Source organism: Myxine glutinosa, chromosome 1, assembly GCF_964187855.1.
Source record: "Myxine glutinosa chromosome 1, kmMyxGlut1.1, whole genome shotgun sequence".
Classification (NCBI taxonomy): domain Eukaryota; kingdom Metazoa; phylum Chordata; class Myxini; order Myxiniformes; family Myxinidae; genus Myxine; species Myxine glutinosa.
Window position 1 is genome coordinate 447,986,822 of NC_136261.1, and position 12,579 is coordinate 447,999,400.

The window sequence follows — 12,579 nt, forward strand, 5'->3', positions numbered from 1 at the left end:
CCAGATCTGCAGAGAGTGAGGAGGCTGCAGACTGCCGATCTGTGGGATGAGGAATGGAGCAGCAGATAGTGGAGTCATCAGCAAAGAGATAGAGAGGATTTTCCAGAGAGTTGGAGAGATCATTGATGAAGACCAGAAATAGCACAGGGCCCAGAACACGACCTTGGGGGAACTCCAGCCTGAACAGGAAGGTGGAGATGAGAGAAATCCATTAAGGGCCATTAATTTTTAATCATTGATTTTTTATTTAATCATTAATTTTGTTAATTTTATTTATCAATTATTTAATCATTAATTAATTAATTTTAATCATTAATTTAATCATCAATCATTAATTTTGTAATTAAAAGCGTCTTTGGAAAAACGCCGCGATAAATCTTCTTCTTTGGACAAACGCCATGATAAAGCTAATTTATCATTGATATACACCTCAACACGCAATGCCATTGACGGCAATGGTGGCGAAAACCCGCCCAGGGGAGAAAACACCTTTGGGGAGGGGGGCAAATTAAGGCATTACAACCTTCATTATGTAACTTCTTCGTCCTGTCAAGCTTTGCTGAGATTGGATAAGTAAGGACGGAATGTATCGGTGTCAAAAATTCATCAGACGGACACCAAATGGCGTATTTTAGTTTGATATATACAGTATATATATATATATATATATATATATATATATATATATATATATATATATATATATATATATATATATATATATATATATATATATATATATATATATATATATATATATATATATATATATATATATATATATATATATATATATATATACACATTTATATTTATATATATTTATATTTAATACAAAATCAAAATGTTCATCGTCCTTCAAATGTGTTCAATAAACTTGTTGCTGACTGTCACCCCCTCCCCCATAGGAAGTCCATTCGTCGTGCCAGTGCAGGGACAAAGTGAATCCCAGTAAAGTGAAGGTGTCTGGGGCTGGTGTCGAGCACGGGGTCCGTGCCGGCATTCCACAGGAGTTCTTGGTGGATGCGAGTCGTGCTGGTCAAGCTCCATTGAAGGTCGAGTTGATCAACCCTCGAGGTGCGTTTCAGGAGTTGAGAAATTTTTAGTCATTGAAACTCGTTTTCACGGAGATGAGAGAGCAGACAGGACTAGCCAGGTAGCTTCAGGTAAAGTAAATGGGGTTTTAGGTTTTATTATTCGGAGAAATTGTGAATCTAACGAGGTGGTTTTCACACTGTCGGAATTTAGTGAGGCCTTATCTGGAATTCTGTGTGCGGTTTGTCACCACAGCGTAGCTGCCATCGAGTGTTCAGAGCGGGGCTACTAGATTGATTCTGGGCCTAAGTAGACTCGAGCATGAGCGGCAGCTGAAGGGGACAAGGGCATTAAAACGTTATAAAGGAGGTGGTTACGAGGGACGATGATAGAGATGTTTAAGATAATGAAGGGTACAGACAAAATAAGCGAAGAATTATTCAGCACAATTGTCAGTGAGAGGACCAGGGGCCATGGCCTGACAGTGAAGGGAGTTACGATTGAAGTAAGGTTGGGTTCTTTCGCTCTGTAGTTATCTCGGCCGCTATTTTTTCTTTCTTTTTTTGCCTGTCTGCTTGTCTGTGAACAGGATATCTCAAAAGGTTGTAGAAGCACATTCATACTACAGGGTGTCCCATAAATCTGGACACACACACACACCCTTTTGGATGCATTAACAACTAAGGGAAAAATCACAGGGCAATTACACACTGGGGTCCATCCTTAAGCCCTGCCTAATTAGGATAGCTCCACCCCTTGTATGGAGACACATATACGATCTTATTCTAAACAGATTCCCCACTTAGTTGCATCGAGGTGGGCTTCTTCTTCGCGTCACTTGAATTCATATACCGTATATATATATATATATATATATATGGTTTCCTTGATACATTGTGTACGGTTTTGTATTGTGAAATTGATGGATCATTGGATTATCAGCACTCGGGTGTGTACTTGGTGTCTGTTGTGAAATTGAGGCCTAGTGCCTCGGTGACCAGATTAGTGAAGGTTGTACGTTATGTTCAAACGAAGTCTTTGCTTTGCCCTCACCTCCACACTCTTGAACACGAGTGCATCTTTCTACCTGTTTAACACGGTTCTTGGGACTTGTGTAAGAATGGCGGTGGCACAGCAGGGGCTTATTTATTTCCTCCCAACAGCGTGAATGTAGTCGGAGCAAGTTTCATCCCAAACGCCTCATTCTTGTGCTTTTTCATGCCTTACCTGCATTTGTATCTGCATTTTATGTCCTCCTGTTCATTTTTTGATAGGATGCAGATTGGAGTCTTTTATTGTTATGTTCACCTTTCAAATTTTCATTGTGCAATGTTTTGGGGGGTGGGTTGGGGCTCTGCAGGTAAAGCTGAACCTGTGCAGGTGAAGGACCTGGGAGGAGGTCTCCACCAGGTGAACTATGTTGCAAGAGAAGATGGTCCATATGGTGTTCGAATTTTGTATGGTGGCGAGGTCGTCTCTCACAGGTACAACCAGCAAGTATTAACCAAGTAAAGTAAGACTTGTAGATTTTGGTTGGTGCATCTAGTAGTTGAGTGGGAGAAGTAATTGATCGTTATCCTATTTGTTTGTCACTGCACATATAATCATAGCAGAATTCTGGGGGCCATTGTTGAATGATGCAATAATAAGATGGAGGGGCCAGGGGGCCATTGTTGAATTATGTCATGTGGATAAGATGGAGGGGCTGGGGGGGGGGGGGCATTGTTGAATGATGTAATGAGATGGGGGGGCGTTTTTGAATTATGTAATAAGATGGAGGGGCCGGGGGGCATTTGTTGAATGATGTAATAATATGGATAAGATGGAGGGGCTGGGGGGGGGCCATTGTTGAATTATGTAATAATATGGATAAGATGGAGGGGCCGGGGGGGCCATTGTTGAATTATGTAATAAGATGGAGGGGCCGGGGAGAAATTGTTGAATTGTGTAATAATGAGGTCTGAGACAGATGGGTTTGGGGGGCGATTGTTGAATGATTTAATAAGGTGGACAAGTCTGAGTGCCCCAGTTCTGCCGTAATTTGATGTGTGATTGGTAAATACCAAGACTATTCATCATTTGAGTTGAAATAGTTCAGTTTTCACTTTTCTGTTCTATTTTGATGTCCAAGCAATTTTCTAATTATGTAATTAAGTTTAATCAGATCTCACATTCTCTTTTTTCTGACCCTCCTGCAGTGCCGACAAACTAGAGGTGCTGCCATCTTGTGATGCGAGCAAGGTGCGTGCAAATGGTCCAGGTCTGGCATCTGCAGGTGTCACCGCCAGTCTTCCAGTGGAATTTTTCATCGACGCTCAAGATGCAGGGCAGGAAAACATCTCTGTGATTGTTACTGTGAGTAGGGGGAATGTGCAAGGGGAAAAGCAGGTAAATGGAGTCATGTTGAATCGGTTTCGGTGATGTTGGTCTGTCCTCGTTTTAGGACCCGGATGGGAGACCTCGGCCCACTAAGCTGGTCTCCAATGGTGACGGCACGTATACGGTGTCGTACCTGCCTGATCGTACCGGATGCTACACCGTTGAAGTGAAGCATGGAGACGATGACATACCGTGCTCCCCTTATACCATCAATGCCAACCCTACTGGCAATGCCAAAAAGTGCAAAGTTCAAGGTGAGACTTTGTCTGTTCACATGTAAACTCGTGAATGAGCTAAACGGAGGTGGTGTATTTATAGATTGATCACAGGGAACATGGAGATGACATTTTGCAAGAGTGGGAGGAAGCAGAGTCGAGGTGTGGACCTCAATGTGAAAAGCAGAGCACGTGTTTTTATGGACGATCAGGTGGTTCTTGAGGACAGTCCGGTGATGTGGTAACCCTCTTAAGACTGGCGGGAGAGTAAAAAACAGATTCAGGGACTGTTCCACAGACGAGATGAGATGAGATGGAATGGAGGTGAACATTCAGCTTGGATTGAGATGGTAACCAGGTGTTTATGTTTGTGTGAGACACCAACTGAGTGTGTGACCTGAGTGACCATCTGAGTCGGTCATGTTCCAGGGATTGAGGATTGGAGGAGCAACACCAGAAGCAAGGTGGAAACCGAACCCATCGAGACAAAGTCTGTCCTAAAACACTGCCTGCAGGACACTGGGTTACTCCGAATACTATTACTATGAGGAGCGACCCGGTGTTTATTCTTTTAGCGAATGAGACAACCATTCCAGGAGGGACACCTGAATACCTTTGGCACAGTTTGGAAAGTAAAATGGAAAACTAGTCTTTATCATGAAGGCTCGTGTGATTCAGCGTTCGGTAGACAGGTATAGAACAATGGATGGCATCAATTGGCTTGGTCAAAGTACGCCAATGGCCATGGGATGTAAGATGTTTTGGGTTCTAACCCTTTGCTAGAACAAAGACTTCGAAACTAAAGCCTTTCCAGATAGTTGGAAGGCCAAGCTGCTTGAGGGTTGTCCATACGGAAGGACCTGATGATTTTTGCAATTTGCTGCATCCATCCATTACTGGGCAAGAATGAGCAATATGAAGAAAAAGCGACTCGGTGAAATATCTGGATCAGAACTCGAACTGATCAAGATGATGAAGGGATGATGCTTGAAATCTGATTTAATGATTGATTGAATCACTTTGTTTTTTGATACGGAGAGGACTGCCCGATGTAGTTGGATGGACTAGACTTGGAACTCTTTTTGTGATCAAGTGTGATGTTTGTAACTTAAGATGGAGGAATGAGGCAATCAGACCTGGAAAACTGAGGTTGGAGAATGGGGGTGGGGGGTAGGGGGGTCGTGGCGCAGTTATAGAATGGGGGCGCCTTGGTGCGGTTGGAGAATGGGGGTAGGGGGCGTGGCGCGGTTGCAGAATGGGGGGCCGTGGCGCAGTTGGAGAATGGGGGGCCGTGGCGCGGTTGGAGAATGGGGAGCCGTGGCGCGGTTGGAGAATGGGAGGCCGTGGCACGGTTAGAGAATGAGGGGCCGCGGTGCGTTTGGAGAATGGGGGGCCGCGGTGCGGTTGGAGAATGGGGGGCTGTGGTGCGGTTGGAGAATGGGGGACTGCGGCGTGGTTGGAGAATGGGGGTGGGGGCAGGGGGGTTCATGGTGCGGTTGATGAATGGGGGTTGGGGGCCGTGGTGCGGTTGGGGAATGCGGGTGGGGGTAGGGGGTTGTGGCGTGGTTGGAGAATTGGGGGCCGTGGTGCGGTTGGAGAATGGGGGGCATGGTGCGGTTGGAGAATGGGGGGGCATGGTGCGGTTGGAGAATGGGGGGGGCATGGTGCGGTTGGATAATGGGGGGCCATGGTGTGGTTGGAGAATGGGGGGGGCCATGTCGCGGTTGGAGAATGGGTGGCCACGGCACGGTTGGAGAATGGGGGGTCGTAGCATGGTTGGAGAATGGGGGGCCGCAGCGTGGTTGAAGAATGGGGGGCCATGGTGCGGTTGGAGAATGGGGGGCCACGGTGCGGTTGGAGATTGGGTGGCTGCGGAACAGTTGGAGAATGGGGGGGCCGTGGTGCGGTTGGAGAATGGGGGGCCGTGGCACAGTTGGAGAATGGGGGGCATGGCATGGTTGGAGAATGGGGGGGCCATGGCACGGTTGGAGAATGGGGGTGGGGGGTAGGAGGCGTGGCATGGTTAGAGAATGGGGCGGCACGGCACGGTTAGAGAATGGGGAGGCTGCAGCGCTGTTGGAGAATGGGGGGCCGCAGCGCAGTTGGAGAATTGGGGAGGAGGCGTGGTGCAGTTGAGGATTTACTGTCATTCCCATCTGGTTGTGTTTGAGGATGTCGGTATCTTGTTGATGTTGGCGAGGGGGGTATGGGAGGTGAGAGAAGTCTGTGCTTTAACTAAATTTTTGTGGTGTAAGGGAGAGATTGGGATCTTCTACCTTTTCAGGAAAAAGGTGAAGATATTTACTTTAACACTCGTCTCAAGTAGAGCTTGTTTTGAGTTTTAAATCTTTTGGTGGTGCTTTGTAAACCAAGCCGTGCGACTACACCAGATGAGACGCCTTGTGCCGGATATTTATCGATTTGTTTTCACTTCCTGGGGGCTCACCTCACTCCTTTTTCCCAACAATTTTGTTGCAGGTCTAGGTTCGTACATGCCCATTGGAGACAAAACCACCATCTCGGTGAATGCTCAGGGAGCCGGTGTAGGCAAGGTGACGTGCTGTGTTCGCACACCTGATGGAAGTGAGGTGGATTTGGATGTTTTGGAGAATGCAGATGGTACATTTGACATCGTCTACGCCGCACCCTTGCCGGGCTCGTATACCGTGGACATTCGCTATGGCGGAGAGCTCGTGCCTCACAGTCCTTTCCACGTGGAGGTAAGCTGGGCCTGCATTGTGCAGAGTTTATGTTGCATGCTTTTGATCCCTGAATTTTTATTTTTATTTGATGCCTTCCGTGGGACAAGGCTTTGGCGCAGGTGATTCAGGAGGACAGTCCGATTCAAGAGTGTGTGCAGGAAGTGGAACATGCCCAACTGAGCAGGGTAGGCAGTTTCATTTAACGCTATGGACTTTGCAATTTATCTTGTGCTGTTGTTGGTGTCCATGTAATCCTTCGCTCAATGCCTTGCATGATGCTGTGAAGGCCGCACCTCAACCTGGGGACCTGAGACCCTTCAACCTCGTTGTTCCTTTTGTCATAAGACGAGGGGAAATTACTGGTGAGTTGTCAATGTGGGGGCACGAGTCAATCCTGTCTTTCTTTTCTGGAATTGTTACCATTTTGGCCTCTTTAGCGGATTATGGTCCCAAGTTTCTGAGATCTTTTAGAAGCTGACACGTTGAAGTAAACAGAGCAATATGAAACTGTCGATTCTCTTACCCCACAATGTACCAACAGGGGAAGTTCGGATGCCTTCGGGTAAAAAGGACAAGCCGAGCATCATGACGAACCACGACGGCACGGTGTCCGTGCAGTATGCCCCGGTGGAGAAGGGTTTGCACGAGATGGACATAAAGTGTGACCGCGAGCACATTCCAGGTGATAGAGACTTTTAAAGCGAAGATCACCTGCCTTGTCCGCACATGAGATAACCTGCAAATCGTACGTTCCCGTTTGCTTATCCTCTCGTCCTTCTCTGACCATCTCAGGCAGTCCCCTGCAGTTCTATGTGGATGAGGTCGGTAGTGGAAATGTGACCGCTTACGGGCCAGGCCTCTCTCATGGTGTCGTCAACAAGCCAGCCTACTTTACCATTGACACCAAAGATGCCACGGAAGGTTTGTTCATCTGTGGTACTTCTCATTCCCACACATGATCAGGCTTGGAAGATGCATTGTTTGGCCTATAATGACCTTTCATATATATATATATATATATAAATGTGCAAGTTGCCCGATTGCATCTCGTCTGATCGAAGTAATTGTCGTAACCATAGTACGTGCAATGCTGAATGATTCCTCATTTAAGAGCTCTTGGGTCCACATAGCGCATGCGGGTGTTTAAAATAGTTATTCATGCAATCTCAAGTTTATTCATTTTTGTTGCACACATGTTGTATAGGCTCAGTCGTTGGTTTGCACATATACAGGAAGTAAAAAGGAAAAAAAACAAAAAAAACATTCAATCTGTCAATATCTAACTATATATTGAAATATATAAAACGGAAAATCATCGTTGGTGAAGCTGTCCATCCATTTAGCCATGTGACTATCTATAAATTAGGTAATGTTTGAATGTCGGTTGCATGCATCCCGTCTATTAATTATGTACTGTTTGAACATCGGCTGCATGCATCCTGTCTATTAATTATGTACTGTTTGAACATCGGTTGCATGCATCCCGTCTATTAATTATGTACTGTTTGAACATTGGTTGCATGCATCCCGTCTATTAATTATGTACTGTTTGAACATCGGTTGCATGCATCCCGTCTATTAATTATGTACTGTTTGAACATCGGTTGCATGCAACCCGTCTATTAATTATGTACTGTTTGAACATTGGTTGCATGCATCCCGTCCATTATTTATGTACTGTTTGAACATCGGTTGCATGCATCCCGTCTATTAATTATGTACTGTTTGAACATCGGCTGCATGCATCCTGTCTATTAATTATGTACTGTTTGAACATTGGTTGCATGCATCCCGTCTAATTATGTACTGTTTGAACATCGGTTGCATGCATCCTGCCTATTATGTACTGTTTGAACATTGGTTGCTTGCATCCCGTCTAATTATGTACTGTTTGAACATCGGTTGCATGCATCCTGCCTATTATGTACTGTTTGAACATCGGTTGCATGCATCCCGTCCATTAATTATGTACTGTTTGAACATCGGTTGCATGCATCCCGTCCATTAATTATGTACTGTTTGAACGTCGGTTGCATGCATCCTGTCTATTTATGTACTGTTTGAACATTGGTTGCATGCATCCTGTCTATTAATTATGTACTGTTTGAACATTGGTTGCATGCATCCTGTCTATTAATTATGTACTGTTTGAACATTGGTTGCTTGCATCCCGTCTAATTATGTACTGTTTGAACATCGGTTGCATGCATCCTGTCTATTAATTATGTACTGTTTGAACATTGGTTGCTTGCATCCCGTCTAATTATGTACTGTTTGAACATCGGTTGCATGCATCCCGTCCATTAATTATGTACTGTTTGAACATCGGTTGCATGCATCCCGTCCATTAATTATGTACTGTTTGAACATCGGTTGCATGCATCCTGTCTATTTATGTACTGTTTGAACATTGGTTGCATGCATCCTGTCTATTAATTATGTACTGTTTGAACGTTGGTTGCATGCATCACGTCCATTAATTATGTACTGTTTAAACGTCGGTTGCATGCATCCTGTCTATTAATTATGTACTGTTTGAACATCGGTTGCATGCATCCCGTCCATTAATTATGTACTGTTTGAACGTCGGTTGCATGCATCCCGTCCATTAATTATGTACTGTTTGAACATTGGTTGCATGCATCCTGTCGATTAATTATGTACTGTTTGAACGTCGGTTGCATCCTGTCTATTAATTACGTACTGTTTGAATGTTGGTTGCATCCCATTTATTAATTATGTACTGTTTGAACGTCGGTTGCATCCTGTCTATTAATTACGTACTGTTTGAACGTTGGTTGCATCCCATTTATTAATTATGTACTGTTTGAACGTCGGTTGCATTCCGTCTATTAATTATGAACTGTTTGAATGGCTGTTGCATCCTGTCTATTAATTATGTACTGTTTAAACGTCAGTTGCATCCTGTCTATTAATTAAGTACTGTTTGAACATCGGTTGCATCCTGTCTATTAAGTAGTCTATTAATTATGTACTATTTGAATGTACCTTTTGACCCTTTGGACTGCTGGGGCTCCTTAAACCTCTGAAAACCCTTGAATACCCAGAAGAGCCAAAAGACCCCAAGGAATTTCCATGGGCCCCTGCCATTGTGCTGTCGCAGGCCATTCTGGCCTAACCTGAATGACAGCTCTGGCCTAACCTGAATAACAACTCTGGCCTAACCTGAATAACAACTCTGGCCTAACCTGAATAACAACTCTGGCCTAACCTGAATAACAACTCTGGCCTAACCTGAATAAAAACTCTGGCCTAACCTGAATAAAAACTCTGGCCTAACCTGAATAAAAACTCTGGCCTAAACTGAATAAAAACTCTGGCCTAACCTGAATAACAACTCTGGCCTAACCTGAATAACAATTTCAATAACAATCTTGGTTATTTGGTTCCAACTAATGCAGGAACCATTTTGGGTTTCCCACTCGTCTTGATCTCGGTGTCGATTTAGTCCAAAGTGAAAGATGCCAATTTGCAGGTGTTTGTCACTCACTTCCTGTTTGTGCAGGTGGATTGTCGCTGGCCGTCGAGGGACCCTCGGAAGCGGACATTTCGTGCGACGACCATAAGGATGGCACGTGTACTGTGTCCTACCTGCCAACGGCACCTGGACTTTACAAGATCCTCGTCAAGTTTGATGACGAGAACATCCCGGGTAGTCCTTTCTTGGCACGCATCGCAGGTGATTTGTTACTCTGCGGTCATGCAGGTTATTCAGTGGGACTTGGGATGTTTGGAGATGCATCACAGGTTGCGCTGCCGATGTTTGGAGCTCGATTTTGATTCCGGGACCGATCGTTCCTATTCCAGACGATGGGCGCCGCCGCACGAGACTCAGTGTGGGATCTACGCAGGATGTCCCTCTGCAGCTTCGGGAGACGGACCTCAGCTTACTCGAGGCCTCCATCAAAGGACCCTCTGGTGGTAAAGTTCCCTGTCAGCTCAAGAGGCTTTCCAATGGCCACGTGGGTAGGTACACCACACGGGTTTGTCCCAAACCTCCGGTTCTTGTCTCTAAGTCTTCCCACCATCTTATCCTCAACCGCCCGCACACCTTCCTTTCATCACAAGTTTTTGGGCAGAAACTCGAGTGTTGATAAATTTGGGATATTGATTCGAATGACCAGTTTAGGGCTTATCCACACCTGCACACACCCCGCTGTGGTGCACTCTGCTTGCGGTGCATATTGAGTAAGTTTTCTTCTCTGTCATCCTGAAGAAGCTGTTGATTGGCCACTCGGTTTTGTTTTCACTTCCTGTTTTGCGTGAAACTAGGAAGGAATGTGTGGTAAATGAAAAGTGACGAGCTAAGATTGTGGATTGGCAGCTGAAATGACCTTTTGAATGACGCACCGACACCACAGGGATCTCCTTCACGCCATGCGAGGTCGGTGACCATGTGGTGAGCGTCCTTAAAGATGGCGGCCACGTGTCGAACTCGCCCTTCATCGTGACCGTGGGGGAGTCCGAGATCGGGGATGCCGCCAAGGTCCGAGTGTCTGGCTCGGGCCTATACCAGGGCCGAACGGGAGAGCTCTCGGACTTCCTCGTCGACACGACCCAGGCCGGTGAGCTTGATCCACCCAAGACGTTGAACATCCGTCGTGGCCATTAAATTATGTCTGCTTTACGATCTGATTGGTGGAAATCGTCACTGAACCACACTTTCTCTCAACTGCATTAGTACTTCTCTCCATTAGACTTCTCTTCTTCTTCTTCTATCCCAGGCTGCCTCCCTCCATCCACATTTTAAAAAAACATTAGTACAAGTTAACTTCCTGTCGATAAATGTTGGTTTGAGCGTTCTGTTATTACTATCCCCATAGGGCCTTGTCCCCACTCCCCCTCAGATTGAGCGGCGGGCGGAGGCCTCAGCCCACACTGTCCTGCTGCGTTCTTAGCCATTTCTGTCTCGAACATTGAAGGAGTTTTAAATTCTTGTGCGATGTTATGAGTTAAGATGGCAAACATCAGGACAATAACTTTCTCAGCCATTTCCCCCTATTGCACATTGTTTGGCCTTGCAGGATATGGTGGCCTAAGTTTGGCGATTGAAGGACCGAGCAAAGCAGATCTCGACTGTGAGGAGATTGAAAACGGCACGTGTCGTGTGACCTACTGTCCCATGGAACCTGGAAAGTACCTGCTGAACATCAAGTTTGCCGATGTACACGTATCTGGTATGAACATCCGCTCTTGGTCTGCTGATGAAATGATCCCAGAATGCATTGCACTTAAAACTGCTTTTAAAAAGTTTGATTTTGCATAAAATGGATTTAAATTTCTTATGAAACCAACAAAGGAAACGTGTTGTTGTTGTTGTTGTTTGTTGTTGTTGTTTTTTTTTTGTTTTTTTTGTAAATAACTTTTTTTCTTTTTTTCTTCCCTCTCGAAGGGAGCCCGTTCACCGTGCAGGTGACCGGTGAGGGTCGGCTTCAGCGGCAAAGCATCACGCGCAGGTCCCAGGCCGCCTCACTAACGAGCGTGGGCAGCCTCTGTGACCTCAGTCTCAAGATACCTGGTAGGTTCCTGTCGCACGCTTGCCAATTGTCCTCTTGACGGAACGCACCTGATCGGACGTATCGGAACCCTCGGGTTGTTTGTGTATACCACACATTGCATGCTCATAATGTCATGATGGAACGTCCGGAGGTGGTGTTTGTCCGAGAGTGGAGAATGGGACAAACTCCCGATGGGCAAGCTGTAAGCAATGGTGTTCTACTTTCACTTGAAGCCCAGGGTAAGGTAAATTGTAAGCAATGGTGCTCTCATGCATTCACTTGAAGCCCAAGGTAAGTGAAGTTGTAAGCAATGGTGTTTTCATACATTCACTTGAAGCCAGGGTAAGGTAAGCTGTAAGCAATGGTGTTCTCATGCATTCACTTGAAGCCCATGGTAAGGTAAGATGTAAGCAATGGTGCTCTCACATTCACTTGAAGCCCAGGGTAAGGCGAGTTGTAAGCAATGGTGCTCTCATGCATTCACTTGAAGCCCAAGGTAAGGGAAGTTGTAAGCAATGGTGTTTTCATACATTCACTTGAAGCCCAGGGTAAGGTAAGCTGTAAGCAATGGTGCTCTCTTGCATTCACTTGAAGCCCAGGGTAAGGCAAGCTGTAAGCAATGGTGCTCTCACATCCTTGAAGCCCAGGGTAAGGCAAGCTGTAAGCAATGGTGCTCTCACATTCTCAAAGCTGAGGGTAAGGTAAGCTGTAAGCAATGGTGCTCTAATG

General features: G+C 45.7%; 1 protein-coding gene across 1 annotated transcript in view; it reads left to right on the forward strand.

Moving 5' to 3' along the window:
* LOC137418728 (filamin-C) overlaps window positions 1–12,579 on the forward strand; it is a 96,126-nt gene that overhangs the window by 74,353 nt on the left and 9,194 nt on the right. Inside the window, 15 exon segments of the mRNA XM_078770878.1 lie at window positions 909–931; window positions 933–1,077; window positions 2,396–2,519; window positions 3,234–3,390; window positions 3,479–3,668; window positions 6,108–6,349; window positions 6,439–6,516; window positions 6,618–6,693; window positions 6,873–7,013; window positions 7,124–7,252; window positions 9,858–10,031; window positions 10,160–10,318; window positions 10,714–10,917; window positions 11,377–11,529; window positions 11,745–11,870. Of these exon segments, the coding sequence (XP_078627004.1) occupies window positions 909–931; window positions 933–1,077; window positions 2,396–2,519; window positions 3,234–3,390; window positions 3,479–3,668; window positions 6,108–6,349; window positions 6,439–6,516; window positions 6,618–6,693; window positions 6,873–7,013; window positions 7,124–7,252; window positions 9,858–10,031; window positions 10,160–10,318; window positions 10,714–10,917; window positions 11,377–11,529; window positions 11,745–11,870 (2,121 nt within the window).